Genomic DNA, 19237 nt, shown 5'->3' on the forward strand with positions numbered 1-19237 from the left:
CCACAGCAGGGCACTGGACTGCACAGTATTAAGGTCCCTTTCAACCCGAACCACTCTGATCCCCTAATCCTCCCTGCCAGTGTCCCACCAGTCAGAACCCAGAGCACAGATATACACACAGAGTAAAATCTTAAGCTTTTGTTTTATTTATGTACATCTGCCCGCGCAGATTTACTCCCGGGCCATGAGCTTCTGCTTCTTCAGCTTCTTCTGGGAGATCTGGAAAACAGACACGGGAACAGCAAAACAGTGAATTGTGAAAACGGTGAAATGTGAAAACATCTTCCCAGAACATCTCACAACTTAATTTGCAAGATCTTTTGGAAGCACTGAGAGCTGCCAGAAATTCCCTCACTGATGATCCACTGATCACACCTGCACACGTACAGGAATCCCAACACTGCTCACAGGCTCTGAACTCAAGCTAAATCAAGTTTAATTGCACACACCCCAGTTTCACCCCCACACTCAGGGAACACTGAGGTTATTATGAGAGGGAGGAACAAACCCCCTGCACAACTGAAAAAAAAAAAGAAAAAAAAAGGTTTTTACTTTTTCTAAGTGCTTAATACCGTGTTAAATTTAAAAATGAGGTCGCTCAGAAACAACTAATTTTTTTTCATGGGAATTCCAAAGGTGTCCTAAGATAGTCATCACAGCAACCCCTCTGCTGAACACCGGGCTCTCGCGACACGGTGGAGGAAAAGGCACACAGGGCCCTCCGTACCTTTTTCTTCTGGGCCACCTCCTCCTCTGGCTTGGGCACAATCTGCTCCTTCTCGGTGAGGATCATCTCGATGTGGCACGGGGAGCTCATGTAGGGGTTGATCCTGCCGTGCGCCCGGTACGTGCGCCGGCGCATCTTGGGAGCCTTGTTCACCTGGATGTGCTCGATCACCAGGGAATCCACATCGAGGCCCTGCAAGAGGAGCAAAACCCGCCACTCCTTTTTCATCTGCAAACCACCCCTGCAGCAAGGATCTCAGTTACCACCCCAGTCCCCGCTGCTGGTGAACGGCACAGCCGAGCTCGGCTGCACCAGGGAGCTGAGGGTTTTCCAAGGATTCCCTAAAGGAACACCCAGCCTTGTCACTGTCATGGAGCTGAGGGTTTTCCAAGGATTCACCGAGGAAAGAGCTGAGCTTGGCTGTGTCATGGAGCTGGGGATTTACCAATGGAACAGATGAGTGCAGTGGTGCCACAGATCTGAGCATTTACCAAGGATTCACCAACGGAACAGCCGAGACCAGCAGTGCCCCAGAGCTGCAGATTTATGGAGGATTTACCAACAGAATACCCAGGCATGACAGTGCCAAGAATCCGAGGATTTACAAAGGATTCACCAATGAAACAGCCAAGGTTAGCAGTGTCAGGGAGCTGTGGATCCACCAAGGACTGACCAAGGAAATAGCCGGGCCTGACGGTGTCATAGAATTCCCTGTCCTCCCATGTCATGGATGGGGGTCAGGGATGCTGACAGGCAGCATGACAGGGACACTCTGTGCTCAGTGACACCCACCTTGAGCTCAGCGTTGCTCTCTGCGTTCTTGAGCATGTGCAGCAGGAACTCTGCGCTCTTCTTGGGCCAGCGGCCCTGTGTCCATCCCCACTGCTTGGCCTGGAATGAGAGGGCAACAGTGAATCCTCCTTCTGTCACGGTACAATACAGCTCACCCTTCAGGCACCACGAACTTGTCACCATCCCAGAATGGTTTGTGGTGGAAGGGACCTTAAAGACCATCTCATCCCACCCCCTGCTGTGGGTAGGGACACCTTCCACTAGACCAAGCTGCTCTAAGCCTTGTCCAACCTTGTCTTCAACACTTCCAGGGATCCAGGGGCAGCCACATCTTCCCTGGGCAACCTGTGCCCAGGTGAAGCCATTCCCCCTTGTCCTGTTACTCCGTGCTTTATTTAAAATCTCTCTCCACCTCTCTTGGAGCCCCTTTAGACACTAGAAGGGGCTCTAAGGTCTCCCTGGATCTCACCTGGGCACACCTCCCACATTTCCCCTGGGATCTCACCTGGGCACACCTCCCCCATTTCCCCTGGGATCTCACCTGGGCACACCTCCCCCCTTTCCCCTGGGATCTCACCTGGGCACACCTCCCGACGCCCCCGTTGTAGCGCCGGAAGGGGACACACTGCTTCTTCAGGGTGACGTCCTTCAGGTACTTGGTGGCCTTGCGGATGTGCATTCCCTTGATGGCCTGTGCAGTCTCCCGCGTGTTCTACAACACAGAGCACACAAAAGTTCCCCCTAATACATCTTTCCAATGCAACCACGGACCCCAGACTCCTGTCCTTTGGTTACAAAGGAAGCACTCACAAAAAAACCCCAAAGTAACACTTTTTTCCTTTGCTATCTGCTTTTCTAACCCTTGGTGTAACTACCACTGCTGATTTTTCTGGCTCCAGCACACTTTTACTGTTTTTTACCTAACGACCAAATATAGCCAGCAAAATTATAACTTCTATTAAAAGGTATAATTTAAGTACTTAATACTTCTTATAACTCTTCCTTGGCCACTATTCCAAAAAAGCAAGAGCCTCCTAAAATGTCAAGTGTGGCACCTCAGAGGAAGTGACGAGAAAATGAAACTTTAGCAATTGTTAACAACGTAATTCCAGGCAATGCAACTTTCCTGCGAAGGAGTTGCAAAGTCAAGAGAAGAAAAGGCTTAGAAAAAAAAAATTAAGGATAAAATATGAGTGTTAAAATAGCATTTACCAACTGCACAAGTCAGACAGTAACTATAATCCTGATGGTAATAAAAAGGCAAACTAAAGTGGAAAACTGGGATATTGAGAAGGAACTCTTGGTTGTGAGGGTGGTGAGACCCTAGCACAGGTTGCCCAGAGCAGCTGTGGCTGCCCCTGGATCCCTGGAAGTGTCCAAGGCCAGGCTGGAAAGGGCTTGGCAGTATCCTGTGATAGCAGAACATGCCCATGCCAGGGCAGTGGATCGAGATGACCCTTAAAATCCCAGTCCGGGGTTCTTTTCATAGATAATGTAAAAACCAACACAACCAACCAAAACACCAACCGAATTTGTATTTCCTGCTCACCACACACTCCTTACCTTGAAGTGCACCCGCAGGTTGGACCCCCGTGACTTGCACGCTGCGGGAGAGAAAAAAAAACCAACTTTTGTAACCAAAACCTCAGCGGCTCCCCCGTGGCCCCACACGAACCCTCCCAAAACATCAACTCACACTTGGTGGGGTTCTCCGGGTCCAGGGAGTAGCGCACCATCTTGAGAGCTCAGCTGGAAAACACCGATTAAAACAGAATCACATTAAAACCCCCAGCGCAGCGGCACACAGGGCCCGGACCCCTCGCCCTACCGCCGCGGCCGCTCAGGCATTTCGCTTTCTTTTCACGGTTACATCCAAAGGTGTCCTAAGAGAGTCATCACCGCAGCCACGGAGTCCACAGGGAGCGCACACCGTACCCTCCCGCCCCTCCACAACTCCATCGGCTCCCCGCCTGCCCTTCCGCCGCGCCATCCCCGGGAATACCGCGGCCGCGTGTGGCGTGGGAGCGCTCCCGCTGTGCGGGAGGGCGGCGGCGGCGCCGGCGGGGCGGGGTGGGCGCGGATGGCGGCGGATGGCGGCGGGCCCGGCAGGGCCGCGGCTCCTCACCTCGGGATGGCGGCGGCCGAGAGGAGGAGGAAGGGGCGGGGCGCGCCCGGCAGCGCGCGCGCGGTCTCGCGAGATCGCCGTCATGGCGGCGGGGCCGCGGCCTGAGGGGGGGGAGGAGGAGGAGGAGGAGGAGGAGGAGGGGCCGGGTCCTTCTGTCTCGGTTTGGGAACAAAATCTCGCACGGTTCTGTCTATGAGCGGCCAGAGGAGGGCGGCGGAGAGGGGGAAGCCGTGTGAGGGGCGGCTGAGCGGCACTCGGTGCGTTCGGCTGGAGAAGGGGAGGCTGAGGGGAGGCCTCAATGCAGTTACAACTCCTTGAGGAGGGGCAGGCCCTGATCTCTGCTCTGGGGGGACCAGGGACAGCCCCCAGGGAATGGCTGGAGCTGTGCCAGGGCAGGCTCAGGATGGATCTCAGCAAAAGGTTCTTCCCCCAGAGGGTGGTTGGCACTGAACAGGCTCCCCAGGGCAGTGGGCACAGCCCCAAGGCTGCCAGAGCTGCAGGAGGGTTTGGAGGATCCTCTGGGGCACAGGGGGTGACCCTTGGGGACGGGCCTGTGCAGGGCTGAGGGTTGGACTGGATGATCCCTGTGTGTGGGCCCCTTCCAACTCAGCCTGTTCTAGGATTCACGCTCGGCTCACGGAACAGGTGCTTTTTGTCAGGGAATCACACAACCCCAGAATCACTGAGGTCAGAAAAGCTCTCCCAGACCATCGAGTCCGACCTGTGACTGATCCCCACCTTGTCCCCCAGCCCAGAGCTCTTGAGTGCCAGGTCCAGGTGTTCCTTGGACACCTCCAGGGATGGGGATCCACCACCTCCCCGGGCAGCCCTTTCCAAGGCCTGACCACCCTTTCGGGAAGAAATTCCTCCTGATGTCCAACCTGACCCTCCCCTGGCACAGCTTGAGTCTTTCGTTGTCTTATCCTGTCCCTTGTTCCCTGGGAGAAGAGCCTGAATCCCCACCTGAGATCACGTAATCAAAGAATTGCTAAGTTTGGAACAGACCTTTAAGATGATGGAGTCCATCCCAGCAGCACTGCCCTGTTCACCATTAGATGGCAGCTTAGGATGGGAATAGAGCAGCACATCGCTCACTGAGGTGACCAGGAAACCAGAGCGAAGAGTCTTGCGTTTATAAATCACAACTGCTGTTTATTGCACCGTTATAAAACAGTCACAGGCTGACTCGTTAAGATGAAATAGGTTTCTTTTTCCATTTTAGGCAGCGTTTGTGATTAGAACTATTCGGGAGATCTGACAAAGCAGCTCAATAAAAGCAAAATGTTTTCTAAAAGTGGTTCCTGGCTGCAGCGAAAGGCTCACTGAGACAAGTTTGACAGAATGGGAAAAAAGGAAGAGACATATCATCCTGAGAGGGCAGTAATCTGCTGTGCAGGCAGCTCCCCAGCATGAGAGAGTCTGGGTTTAATTCTTGAGTTTGGATAAGCAGAGTAAGAACTTGCTGCCTATCTAAATGCAATAACCAGGATGTCATTTTTGTGCTTCTTGTTTAGAGTGAAAAACCCCCAAAGCTTTGCTGCTAGGATTTCACCCAGGTGAGAAGAGGAAAATATTCAAGCTATCACAGATATTTGCACGCCTGGAAAATGTAAGAGCTCTAATTGTGACTGCAGCTCTTCATTTACCTGCCTTAAAATGTGCCTTTTACTTTGGTTTCAGCGGGGGGGTAAGCTTTCTGCAAAGTGTCCAAACAACTTCCAGGCACTGATCTCTGAGGAGGGAAACCTGGGACCTGGCTAAATGTTATTTTTTACTTTTAACGTAGAATCATGGGATGGTTTGGGTTGGAAGAGACCTTAAAGCTCATCCAGTTCCACCGCCTGTCGTGGGCAGGGACACCTTCCACTAGCCCAGGTTGCTCCAAGCCCCATCTAGCCTGGCCTTGGACACTTCCAGGGATGCAGGGGCAGCCAAAGCTTCTCTGGGCAACACTCTACAAAGCTGAGTTTCCAGGCACAGTAAATTAAAACTGGCTAGAGCTGAGGTCCTCAAACACTTCCAAAGCCTTGCCCGCCATACTGCAGGAATCCCCTCCCACAACACACCTCAGTGAAACTCTCCTCCTCTGTCCTTTCTACCCTCCCTCTGTACTCTTCCAGGGCAGGAGCACGGCCTTTCCATGGGAAACACCTCTACACACAGCTGCTTCTTGGCAGCAGAGCACGGGAGCGAGGCTACAGCCAGGGGAGAGCGGGAGGAGAGGTGTGAAACACAAATAGTTGACACATGGTGGGGATTATCACCTGTGCTCATCAATCAAAACCTAAACAAACAGGGCGGTGTTTTTTGTCACTTGCATTTTCTGTTTCCCCACAGGTGGAACTGTTTTCGCTCAGCTGCTGAGGGCTTGCAGTGGTGGGAGGGTATCACGGAATGTCCTGAGTTGGAAGGGGCCAACAAGGATCATCCAGTCCAACTCCTGGCCCTGCACAGGACACCCCAACAATCCCATCATGTGCCTGAGAGCGTTGTCCAAACTCTACTCAAGTTCTGGCAGAGCTGAGGCTGTGACCACTGCCCTGAGATGCACGTTTTCAGGTTTTCTGGGAGATTGACAACTGCTCTCAGGGGCAGCCCAGCACGTACCTGGTGCTGGCACCACGGCTGAGGCAGCAGAGTGGTTGGGCAGCAGAGCCTTGTTGGGTTTTAACCAGGTTATTCCCTTGGTGCACCCACCACCTGCTTTGGATATTTGGTTTCTTTGAGCTGACTCAAAAAGAGCTTTGGGTTCCTAAGCAGAAAATTCAGGCATGTAAGTCCAAAATCATATTCCTGAAAACTCCTGTGTAGGAGGCATTCCATAAGACTTCACGTTAAACTCCACTGATGCCACCTCTCTCACCTCCCTTGTCCATGGTGCCTGTACTGTGCATGCCCAGGGAGACCTCCCTGTCCCAGCAGGCACTGGCAGCAAACATCCAGCTGTGCTGACCTGACCTCTGTGCTCTGGGAGCTCCTGCTGGTAACACCTTCCCCTGAAGGGCTGATGACAACGGCAGCAAAGGCTTCTGCCATCCCCTCTGCTCTGGAGCCAGGCTGGGAGAGCTGGGGGGGTTCACCTGGAGAAGAGAAGGCTCCAGGGAGACCTGAGAGCCCCTTGCAGGGCCTGAAGGGGCTCCAGGAGAGCTGGAGAGGGACTGGGGACAAGGGATGGAGGGACAGGACAAGGGGAAATGGCTTCCCACTGCCAGAGGGCAGGGTTAGATGGGATATTGGGAAGGAATTGCTGTCTGTGAGGGTGGGGAGGTCCTGGCACAGGTTGGCCAGAGAAGCTGTGGCTGCCCCTGGATCCCTGGAAGTGTTGAAGTCCAGGCTGGATGTGGCTTGAAGCAACCTGTTCTAGTGGAAGGTGTCCCTGCCCATGGCAGGGAACTGGGATTGGATGAGTTTAAGGTTCCTTCCAACCCAGAGCATTCTCTGATCCCATGATTCTCTCCTCTGAGTGTGTCCCTGGGACTGGAATGGGGCTGCACCCCTTAACCTGCCCTGGAATTGCCCATCAGGAAGTGGGAAATTTACAGGCAGAGGAGTGTTGTCTCACGTAAGTCACTTTGTGGCTGTGAGTAAACGAGCTTATCGGTGCTCCTGGAACTGCCAAGCCAAATGTCACACTAGGTGACAATCAGCCAGTGCCCCTGACAGCCACCATCCCTCCTGGCCGGAGGGACAGGTGAGCTCCGAGACTGGCTGGGGTTACGTTTTCATGGCAGGTCTGAAACCCCAAAGAGTTCCCTTCCAGCCAGGGAACCTTCCCGCTCACCCTCCCGCCTGACAGTCAACTCAGACTTACGGCAGTCACTTCTACTAGAGGGGCACATGGAGTCACAGGAGGGTCTGTGCTAAAACCCCTTTAACACATAGATCCACTGGGATGATTGGTCAAGCTTAACTCCAGCTCAGTAAAACACACCACGTATCCTCTGTGCTGCAGGAGGGGGTTCGACCTGTTCTTTGCGCAGGAATGGGAGCCAGTTCCTCAAACCTCTTTGTAGATTTCTTGGCATTTCTCTTACAGACCCAGCTTTTGGAGTCTGAGGATTATGTGGGGATATTAAACTGCCGTTCACAGAAATTACACACAAATGGGTTCCTTGTCCTAATGCTTAAGCAGGAAATCTTCAAGACAAAGACATTTTAAATTGAAACCAGATTGAATGCTGCAAACGCTGGAGCTTTCCAGCCTTCAGACAGCACCCTGCACCTTCCTTCCCTGAAATCTTCTCTCCTGAGCAGCCTACGGACTCTGGCTCTCCTTCTCCCACGTACCTGGCTCCTCCAGAGGCACAGCTGACCCCCATTGTTTGCCTTTTCCTCCCATGGACAGCAAAACAGCAGCGTTTGGACACATGGTAGATGAGTTCTCCAGTTAAGCTGCTGTCCACAAGCATGTCTTAAAAGCTACTGGCAGTGAATCCCAGAATCCCAGAATGGTTTGGGTTGGAAAGGACCTTAAAGACCATTCCACCCCCTGCCATGGGCAGGGACATTTTCCACTAGAACAGGTTGCTCCAAGCCCCATCCAACATGGACTTCTACACTTCCAGGGATCCAGGGGCAGCCACAGCTTCTCTGTGCCAGGACCTCACCACCCTCACAGCCAACAATTCCTTCCCAGTATCCCATCTGACCCTGTCCTCTGGCAGTGGGAAGCCATTCCCCCTGTCCTGTCACTGCATGGAAAAGGGTGAAATGCATCTCCAGAAGATGGACTGACCTACATCAGAGATTTGCTCTGTAACCCTAATTCTGTCTGGGTCACCTGCAGAGCTCAGTTATGTTCTATGTTCCTCCCTGTGATTTTTAAGAAGAGATGCTTCCACAAGTTCCCTACTGAAGCAAATGAAATTAGTTATATACATGTATTTATGTGTTTGTGTCTGTATATGCATGTACATATATAACTCATCATAAGCGTGTCCCCTAAAACATGCAAACAGCCGAAATGCTTCTGATTCCCTGTGAGTTCTCCTGGAATGCAGGCAGTTCTTTCCAACAAGAGATTAACTGCACACTCTGCTTAAATAATTTCTGTCCTGTGTATGATGTACACAGACCAGGGGTGAGGAAACAGCCGAGGATCTGTCCTCCTCGTCACTGCTGCTGGAGTTGTGACGCAGCAGGCACAGCACCCTCCCCTCTCTGCTGGGGACCCGCCTGCCAGGGTTGCAGTCAAAACAAAAAAAAACCCCACAGCAATTCGTGATGCTGTCTTAATACTCAACATTTTTGGAATGCTGTCCGAGTGCTACGGGTTCATCCACCCCCTGCACGCCCAGCTAGGAGGGAACCACTGGTAAAACAAGCCTCCTGTGTGATTAAATAACCTTGTAGCTGAAGTTCGTGTTTATTCAGGATAGTTTCTGCCAGCAAGCCATTTACGCAGGTTGTGCAGGTCTGTGACTTTTCGTTCCTGGCTTGAATGGCCAGGAATGGACCAGCCGGTGGTCATGATGAGTAAATAAAGGCATCATGTAAGTGCCTGATCATACAGGCTTTTTGGGATAAATTAAATCCTGGGTTTACATTTGCTCTAACCTCTCTTGCTCATAACCAGGAAATACGGTTTTAAATGTGCTTTTGATTAATAAAACCAAAAATATCCCTGGAATCAGGGATATTGCCCACAATTTAGGCACAAATTAAACTATGAGGAACTCTGTTTAAACAGAAGAGAACGATTGTGCCCTGGAACAGGTGGGCCAGAGACAATATCCTGGGCAACCAGCTCTGGCTGACCCTGCTTTGAGCTCTAGGGAGGGTGCTCTAGATGGTCTCCACTGACCCTTTCCAACCTCAACTTTTCATTATCTGTGAATCCTGTCAACATTTCTAAAGCTGAATGTGCCCTGTGCTGTGAAACACAGACTCAGATTCCCTTTCTTACACTGTGTCTCCAAAAGGGATCAAAGAATCCTTCTCCTCTCCTCTGTTATAATCATGATTATTAGCGTGGCAGTGCTGGGCTGACACTTGGACTCCATGACATTAGAAGTATTTTCCAATCTTAAATGATTCTATAATTCTATCTGCTCTTTTTTTCTGCTCCATAGCTCACAAGCTCCCCCAGATCAGCTGATAAACCACAACCAACCCTGGTTTTCCCTTCCAGGGGCTTCTCCACCTCTCTGCTGGCAGACAAAGCACACAGGGACCCAGGACAGGAGCACTCCTTGCAGGAAGGACCTGGCTGTGCAGAGATCTGCTCAGAGATTGAGAAACAAGGTTGGACGATGCCTGATGCCTGCTAACACAACTTGTGCCGAAGTTTCAGGCAGCAGGCAGCTTTCTGTTTGTGGCATGGCAAGAAGCTGCAGCTCTGAACATCTCCTCTTCCAAACTTCATGTGCACAGCAATCCTTCCAGCACCTTCATTTTTCATCCCGGTGCATGGCTTCTGTGTTCATTTCTTACTAGTCTTATTGCCAGAGATCTTCCCCAAGGTTCTGCTCCCTTCTGCTGTGATGACTGCAACTGTCTTCCCCTCCACCAGAGTCAGACTTCCCCACTTTGATCCCAAATGTCACCTCTGAGGTCATCCCTCCCTCCCAGCTCGCCCCATGCCTCCCTCTCCCAGTCATCCAGCTACCTCCCCCTTTGCTATTGCAACAAGTCTGACACAAGCCCCCTCTTTCAAAGCTTTCCCTATCTGTCCGGCTTACTAATCCGCTCTGGCAGAGCTGCCCTCCCCCTCTGCAACCTCTCTGCTCTGCTCTGCTCTGTCTTTTCCAGCATGGTCCAGTCACATGCTGGTGCTCAGGAAGGTCATATGATGGGTAGGGACTGCCGGGCAAGGCTGTGGCAGGCGGCTGCTGGACGGGGTCCCCTATAGGTACCACACCTCCAGCTCCCACCCCTGCCACGGGCCACCCCGTGACTCACTCAGGAGCTGGACCTGCAGCCTGAACAGGCACAGAACGGGAGGCAGAGGCTGTGGAATTGCACTGCAATGCAAGCAAGGACCTTTCCACAGGCAGAGGTGGTCGGTGGGACAAGTCCTGCACCCAAATCCCAGGCCAGGCAGGTCTGCTGCTGCTTCTCCCCTGTCCTACCTGCCCTGCTCACACCTGCATCGTGCTCTGCTTGGAGAATACCAGCCTTGCTCTGCAGAGCATGTCACAGGATCACAGAAAAGTCACAGGATCACAGAAAAGTCACAGAATAGAATCCCAAAATGGTTTGGGGTGGAAGGGACCTTAAAGCCCATCTTGTTCCACCCTCTGCCATGGGCAGGGACACCTTCCACTATCTCAGGTTGCTCCAAGCCACATCCAACCTGGACTTCAACTCTTCCAGGGATCCAGGGGCAGCCACAGCTTCCCTGGGCAACCTGGGCTAGGGCCTCCCCACCCTCACAGACAGCAATTCCTTCCCAATATCCCATCTATCCCTGCCCTCAGGCAGTGGGAAGCCATTCCCCTTGTGCTGTCCCTCCATCCCTTGTCCCCAGTCCCTCTCCAGCTCTCCTGGAGCCCCTTTAGGCCCTGCAAGGGGCTCTCAGGTCTCCCTGGAGCCTTCTCTTCTCCAGGAGAACCCCCCAGTTCTCCCAGCCTGGCTCCAGAGCAGAGGGCTCCAGCCCTTGGAGCATCTCCGTGGCCTCCTCTGGACTCTCTCCAGCAGCTCCACGTCCCTGTGCTGTTGTTCCCAGGGCTGGGGCAGCTCTGCAGGGGGGTCTCACCTGAGTGGGCAGAGGGGCAGAACCCCCCCCTTGACCTGCCTGTCACACTGATGGGGATCAGCCCAGGGTATAACTGACCTGTACAGAGAAGCCCTTTTGTTCTCCCTCTGCCCTGACCTCAGTGTTTCTGCCTGTCTGACCTTGGACTGGGAATTCCTGGGATGAATATCAGCAACGTCTGTACATTACAGGCAGGAACATGAGTACAAAGCACTAAGAAATGCCCCAAGCTTTTCTTAATTAATTACACAGCCATTGAATCTTCCTAATAAGCCCCACACACTCAATAAACACAATAAATGGGAGAAATTAGGCAATTAGGAATAAATGGCCAGAAGTTGAAACAGCGCCTGGTGGGGACCAGCATCCCCAGGACATCTCATTCTTGCCCATTTTCTCACTACACACACTGCAAGTGGATATGGCAGATGACCTTTTCTCTGAGACACCAAGGAATGGGACTGGTTTCAGGGATTGGATAACTGATGAGTTCTCAAAGTAGAATGTGCAAGCTGGTGAAGAATGAAATGAGTAACATTGTTGGTGTAAGTAAGGCCAACGTCTGAGAAAAGCAGGAGACTCCCTGTATCTCCAAAGATGACTCAAGGCTTTCCTCCGTCTCAGGCAGATCCCAGCACTACACCCGCATGGATTTGTGAAGGCAAAAGGTTCAAAGGAGAGGGTTAATTAAAAACAGGGTGCTGGAGAATAAATGATGCTGACCTTGATGATACACAGCATCATCTTGTGCTGCTTATTCCTGTCCCCAAACTGTTTGTCACCCTCTTTATGGAAAACAAAAGATAGTGCACAAAGTCTTTGTTTGTGGTTTCAAAATAGGATTCCTCTTCAGTGTGAAACACAGCGAAATACTGCCAGAGGGTCTCCTAAACACCAGCTGAATCAGCAATCAGGACCAGAAATAGATGAAGAACGTGTGTGAGCTGACAAAACAACCACCCAGGAAGAAACAGTTACCTGAGACTTGCAACCGTAAAGCTTGGGTACAAATTAGCAATAACGGTGAGAGCTAACTTCATATGTTTTTATAGGGCTTTGCTAAAGTAAGTAACAAATTAATTGGTTTTAATAAAAACTAGTTTTCTTTCCCGTAGGCACTGGAAGCTGAGTGCTTCTGAGGTATGCTCAGAGTTTCCTGGTTTTGGTGTCCTTCCAGATTTACAGGATCAGTTTTGAAAGCCTGAGTGCCACAGAGAACAATTTAAAGTGGATGTAAGAGTGCTGAAAATCAGTCATAGAATGGGTTAGGGTTGGAAGGGACCTTAAAGATCGTCTGTTTCCACCCCCCTGCCATGGGCAAGGACTCCTTCCACTAGACCAGGTTGCTCGAAGCCCTGTCCAACCTGGCTCCAGATGACTGGCTTGGGGTTTAAACTGGGGACTTTTCAGGCAAGGAGGTGGTGTCAGCTTACTAATTACTCTGCCAAAATGCCAACTTGCAAGATCTTATAACTGCCAATGACCAGAAATAAGCCCAAAATGACCCCAAAGCCAGAGCTGCGGCAGGTCTGACAGACCCATCTCGGTGTGCAGGCGGGCCACTGCCTGCTCTGCCAGTCCCTGCAGTCTCCTCTCAAACTGCAGCCCAGCTGAGTGCTGAGTACATCTCACTGGTGGTGCTACCACATCCACACCAACCTCGGGCCAAAGACTCCTGCAGATTTGGAGTAAAAGTGAGTGGATAAGCACATGCACTCTAAAGCCCTAAACTGAACAACTGTCCCCAAACTCCTCTTGGGATACTCTAACAGCTTCTACTTAAAATAAAGGCAGAGGAGCAGTCTTAGTAATTTATTATTTTTCTAATATTTTCCCTTTGTTGGGTGTGGGAGAGTTAAAGCACAAGCTCTGCTGGGGACTCACCATCCACCACCTGAAGGGTCAAGTGATCACACACTTCTGAGACGTTTCCCCAGTTCCCCACCAAAATAGGACCTCAGAAAGGAGCAGAAGCAAATATCCCCCTGGCCACCCACGACACCTTTGCACTGCCAACGGGCTTGGCTCCAAGTCCATGTTCAAGCCCAGACATGCTCAGCGTTCATCCAGCTTGGATGGAAAAGCGTGAATTTTGGTTAAAGGCGTAAGAAGGGACAAAATGCATGTCATTCCTCAGCACAGGCCCAAAGACATCCCTGTCTGCAGAGTGGATGGAGCAGGCCCACCACACGCCACCAGGTCTCCTGTGTGACACAAAGCAGCCAAGTAGTCTGGATCCATCTCACGTACCACGGGACATGCTGGGAATGACAAGCTAAGTTTCACTTGTCCACTTGGGCATGGGGAGCAGGCATCAAGACACACTGAGCTCTTGCTGGCTTTCAGCCTGTGCTCCTGCACAGCTCTGCTGTGGCTGGAGGAGGCCAAAATCACCTGAGGGTCTCTGCAAGAACAACACACTCAGTAAGAGCAAGCAGAGCAAGGCATGGACAAGGGTGAAAAGAGATAAAAAAGCCTCATAAAAATCACTCCATGTTGCTCAGGCACGTCTGGGAAAATGGCAGAAGAAGTTTGAAGACGTGAGAAGAATTTTGTCCTCGGTGAAGGGTGGTCCAGCAGCAGGACCAGGGTCCTGCTATGGGGAGGGGGCAGCCAGCAGGGATCAAAAGCCTCACGGAAACCTCCCAGTGGATGGCGATGCCTGGAGGCAGGTACACACTGTAACCTTCCTCCCTGTGTGACAACAGTTCACGAGAATTAGCATTTCCCAGGAATGTGGGGATTTATTCTTCAAGGCCCACCGTATCCGCCAGCGCTGCAGCCCAAACACTGCACCAACAGAGCATGTGCTTGATAAGAACCCAGGAACAGATGCCAGCGGATTTAATGTGGGACAGGAGGCCCATTGCAGGTTTGCAGACTGCTGGCAGGGTCAGCTGTAAATATTCCCTCACAATCAAAGGCATTCATCTAAGGATTACATGCTGGGGGCTTTGTGGTAAAGTAAATTTGCAACTAACAGGACCATTAATAGTCAGACAGTTTAGTGGCCTCGCTGGCTGCCATTTATTTTCCTCCCAGTCATTTTTAATACGTCTAAATACCATGGGGATGTGGGACTTGAATGAGGTGGCTTAAGAAATCAGCTTAGGAGGAGTAGGAGAAGGGGTTACCTCCGACAAAGAGAGCTCAACAGGGATCGAACGGGGATATCAATAGTGGGTAAGGCTACTGAAGCATGTGAGCTGATTTCATAACCTGATGAAGATTAGCCTCTTCTGTAAGCAAACAAACCTATCCAGGGGTATGAAGTATATTGGTCCTATAAAGCACGTTCATGGGGGAGCTGTGCTTGAAAGGCTGAGGAGGGGAGACGAGACCTCGTGGGGTAAAGAACGGCTGCGAAACAAAGGCACCATGGCCTGTTTTCTCCCCAGTTTGGTGCTCTCAGAACAAAAGCATCCAGAGCAGAAACTGTGCCACATAAATAGCATCTCCCCCGTCTGCAGCAAGCACTAAGTATAAATTAATTGTGGTGTGATGGGATGAGGACAAACCAGGAGGTCCTGGGCTGAGCAGGCAAGGATTAACCCGGGATGATATTTCACTGCAGAGCTGCCTCTGCAGGAATGCAGACCCCTTGAGGGGGTGCAATCAGCTCTGCACAGCCATCTGATGTGGGGGTCCTTCCCAGGCCTTCATCCCAGCTCAGTGCACCCCGAGGCTGCTGCCATCCAAGAAGCCCTCCCTTCTCTCAGTTTGTTCTCTACTTCTCCTCCCCCATCATCTCAGAAACAAAGTAGGCAGAAGGAGTCAAGAGGGGAAACTAGCACCAATTCCATTGAATTCTACTGCCTGAGCTGTGTTTTATAATAGAAAAGAAAAGCTGTTTTATAACCAAAAAAAAAAAAAAAAAGAGAATGATCCCTTCCTTTCTCTCCCCTCCTCCTCCTATCCTGTAAATCCTACTCCCTCTGGCTTTGGAGAAATATAAAGAGAATGGAGAAGAACCAGGCAGGAAGAATAGAGGGTGGGCAAAACACTCTCGGGTTTCTAAATGCTGAATTAAAAATTTTCAGGGTAGCAATAATCACTCCCTGACACGGAATATCTGACCTAAAGCCATGACACCAATCTTCAGACTGTGTGTCTCTGAGTCTGGCTGCTGTTCCATTGCTTTCAGTAACAAGCACCTCGTAAACCCAAGAGCCACACGTTTTCCCCATCAGAAGTGGTCAGGTGTTCCACTTGTGCTTTCCTAGAATGCAGTGTGATGCAATCTTAGCTGCAGGAATACTGTGCACATCCCTCCTGCAGAGATGGTGTGATGCTGAAGGGTTTTCCCTTTTTCTTTGATGCTCAGCTCTTTAATGGTGGAGCCATTTCTTCAAGGAGAGGAGGTGTCAGCATGTTTATTTTAAAGAAAGGGAAATAGAAACATTAAAGACAAAATATTTTACAAAGGTCTGCAATTTCAGTCTCCTTGGGCAGGACTGGGACAGCCTGTTTCTCTCAGAGACTGAGCTCCTGCAGAAGGCACTGACCATAACCCAAGTCTGAGGTGTTCTGCTCATAAGGAAACAGCATTGAAAGTGTCTCCTTGATGGATGCATGTACATGTAAACCTCTCAAATTAAATGATGATACTGCAAAACCTGCCTAATCCTTCCTGGAGAGCAGTGTGAGACTCCAGATATTTAAATATTTTGGGACCTCAATTTACATATCATACCGATTTTAGCTTTGTGCTACTAAGGAAGAAGCTTAACTCCTCTCATGTCCCTTCTACCTCCACATCTCATGACTCTGTTCTGACTCACCACATCTGGTGCTGAAGAAGAAAGCAGACTCAATTCACCCAGCACCCACCTGCCAAGAGCTTGTGACTACAAATGAGTGAGACATTTTTGTATTTCCTATAAAAGTCATGATCTCAAAAACGTTCCTCTTCTGCTTTTGGGCTGAACTGAGACCTGTAGGAAATCACGGTGGGAATCGAGCCAGAGTGAGAAGACAAGAGCCAGAAAGATGCCTCCAAGAACAGCCACTGTCTCCCTGAGCATTGCTGGGACACCAGCTGCCTCCTACATCCCTACAAGTGCTGTTAATTCTTGAGTTTCCATCTCTTTTAAAGTGGATTATTATCCACTTTATCCTGGTTTATTATTTATTACTTATTACAATATCCAGAAATTCCATCTGGGAGCCATGAAAAAACTTTTCCAGTGAAAAACTAATCAAACCTAGGAATTTTTCCTCAGAATTATTTGGCTTAATGAACGGTTTTTTTCCAAGCAGCTCTGGGTGGGATCCTCCTTCCCCCCAGGCCACTAGGGTTATAGAGAGGTCAGTGCAGAGCCACACTCTGTGCATTGATACCATTCCCATCACAACAGTTCCAGAGCATCTCCCCAGATGATCATTACCTTTTGGCCAAAGCAGCCAAAAAAATTATTCTTATTATTCTTCCTTGCTGTTGCTGAGCTATTCTCACTGCTACTGTCATTCTTGGAAGCCAGAGGCAGACACCAGGACTCCCCTCCCCAGAGCCTGGAGTTGCACAGACAAAAGGATGAGCTTTACAGCTGGAAGAGACAACAGAAGGAGAATGAGAAGACGTGGTGGTTAAACCACGATAATGACACGTTGGTCAACAGTCTGGCAGGCTTTTGTTGGCACCGGGAGTTTTTAGAAATCATAGAATCACTGAATGATGAAGCGTTGGGTGATGAGGCTTGGCTGATTCATTTCCTGCGGGACCGAGTCGTGGGCCAGGAGCTGAGAGGCCTCTGTCCGTTCTGTGTTAGGTCAGTGCTGTCAGGATGCTGCTCCTCGAGAGGGACCACGCAGCTGCAGGAGACACTGCATCCTCAGTACACTCTGCTCAACCCCACGCTCCCTGAGGAGGAGCACGAGCGTCATCTCCAGCCTCCTGAAACACAACGGGCTCCAGGAGCTCCCAGAAGATGCATTCAACCTGCAGAGTCGGGAACTAAGAGGTTCTAGGAATGATCCCCAAAGAGGAGAAGAGCAGCAATCCCCAGCCACAACCTGTCCCATCTACGAGAGCTGTGATAAAACCTTATAGAATAAACAGAGTAGAAGGAATAGAATAGAATAGAATAGAATAGAATAGAATAGAATAGAATAGAATAGAATAGAATAGAATAGAATAGAATAGAATAGAATAGAATAGAATAGAATAGAATAGAATAGAATAGAATAGAATAGAATAGAATAGAATAGAATAGAATAGAATAGAATAGAATATTTCTTTTGGAAGTGACCTACAATGATCCTGTAGTCCAACTGCCAATCCACACAGAGTCAGGAGGTGGCTGGACTGGAGGAATGCATTGCTGGAAAGTCACATTAATACTCTCCATTGATATCTACTGGTGAGGGCTAAAGCAAGTCCTATATCTGATTTCCCATATTTTCCCTCCCTCCCTGTCTCCCTCCCTCTATCCCTTCCTTCCTCCCTCCCTTCCTTCCTTCTTTCCTTCCCTTCTTCTTTACTTCCTTCCCTCCTTTCTTCCCTCCTTCATTCCCTCCTTCCTTCTTTCTCTCTATCTCTCTCTCTCTCTTCCCTTTCACCATAGCCCTTACTCGAAATCCACCACCGTGTGTTTACACTAAAAAATCAGGGGCTAACACACCAATTTCCAGACCAAGTCTGTAATTTACTGATAAAACTTTGTACATTTTGCAGACCTTCTGACCTTTGACATTTCTTTCAACTATGAGCATCTACAAATTTTGGGTGCTCCCTTCCCCTTAGAGGTGAGACAGCACAGTCCTAGTCTTTAATCATCATTTCCTTGCACATATTTTCCTTTACCCACCACTGACCCTGGTGGCCTCTCCCTGCTTTCTGCTGTGAGTTTGAAGGGAAATAGGAGCCTCGGGGCTGAGGAAGGGGAAGAAAAAGAGAGCAGGAAAATCATGTGTCCCTGAATGTGACCTCTTCTGACACGCTGTTGTGAGACACCAGTGCTATAAAATGAAATAACTTGTCATGTACCAGTAACTGGTACATATACAGGTAACAAAAAAGTAGGAATAAGTGGTTAATTGTTGGGTACAAAAGCATTTGTGGTATTGATAATGTAGCTGCAGAAGGTGGTGGGCTGGAAGTCGGGCAATGCCCTTCGGGAAGCATCTTGTGCCCAGTAGGTCCCGAGGGCCCCAAAGTGGCAAAGAACTGGGGGTTTCCCGCAGGTGGAGCTGGAATTCCCAGGCCCCCACTTGGCACCTGGGTCGGGGGGCACAGCATGAGGGGGTCAGCACCCATGACCCCCCAAAGCCCTGCAAGTTCCCCACATGGGGCCACTTGTCTCCTCCTACCCCCAGGGTGAGAGCGCTGGAGACTCTCCCATGACTCCCCCTAAACCTTTCATGTCCCCCTCTGCCCCTCGTGGGGAGAGTTCTGGGGACCCCTCGTGAACCCCCCCAAACCTCGCACGTCTCAAAAATCCCCTCGACGTGTCAGTGCTGGGGACCCCCCGTTAACCCCACAAACCTCTGCTTGTCCCCTCTGCCCCTCGGGGTGAGAGCTGTAGCCCCCCTCCCATGCCCCCCTACATGTCCCCAAAATCCCTCGGAGTATCAGCATTGAGTCCCCCGGTGACCCCCCCCAGATCCCCCCTCACGTCCCCAAAATCCTCCGGTGCATCATCCCCTATGAACCCCCCATGACCCCTCCAGACCCCCCCTCACGTCCCCAAAATCCCCCGGGGTACCAGCGCTGGGGTCCCCCAAAAACCCCCGGCGGGTTCCCCACGGGGGCGTGGCTTCCCATTCATCCCTCTCGTGACGTCAGGGGGGCGTGACCAATGGGAGCGGCGCTGGGGGCCGGCCCCGCCCCATCGTGCCACGAGCACCGCCCCGCGCGGCCCCCTTAAAGCGCCGCCGCCGCCGCCGCGCGTCCGTCCGT

General features: G+C 50.9%; 1 protein-coding gene and 2 non-coding genes across 3 annotated transcripts; all 3 read right to left on the bottom strand.

Annotated features, from left to right (window-relative positions):
* Positions 1-123: 123 nt before the first annotated feature.
* On the bottom strand, positions 124-3697 carry RPL17 (ribosomal protein L17). Its single transcript, XM_050329462.1, has 7 exons — positions 3645-3697; positions 3216-3268; positions 3083-3123; positions 2097-2231; positions 1520-1618; positions 728-919; positions 124-219 (listed from the first exon to the last, which is right to left on the bottom strand). The coding sequence occupies exons 2-7, from the start codon at positions 3253-3255 to the stop codon at positions 172-174; spliced, it is 555 nt and encodes a 184-aa protein (XP_050185419.1). The 5' UTR covers positions 3256-3268; positions 3645-3697; the 3' UTR covers positions 124-171.
* On the bottom strand, positions 594-662 carry LOC126647705 (small nucleolar RNA SNORD58). The gene has a single exon (XR_007630653.1). It is a non-coding gene; the product is annotated as a small nucleolar RNA SNORD58 (small nucleolar RNA).
* LOC126647706 (small nucleolar RNA SNORD58) lies at positions 3355-3423 on the bottom strand. The gene has a single exon (XR_007630654.1). It is a non-coding gene; the product is annotated as a small nucleolar RNA SNORD58 (small nucleolar RNA).
* Positions 3698-19237: the final 15540 nt, after the last annotated feature.

The sequence above is a fragment of the Myiozetetes cayanensis genome, unplaced genomic scaffold, assembly GCF_022539395.1.
Source record: "Myiozetetes cayanensis isolate MyiCay16 unplaced genomic scaffold, myiCay2020 scf4, whole genome shotgun sequence".
NCBI lineage: Eukaryota > Metazoa > Chordata > Aves > Passeriformes > Tyrannidae > Myiozetetes > Myiozetetes cayanensis.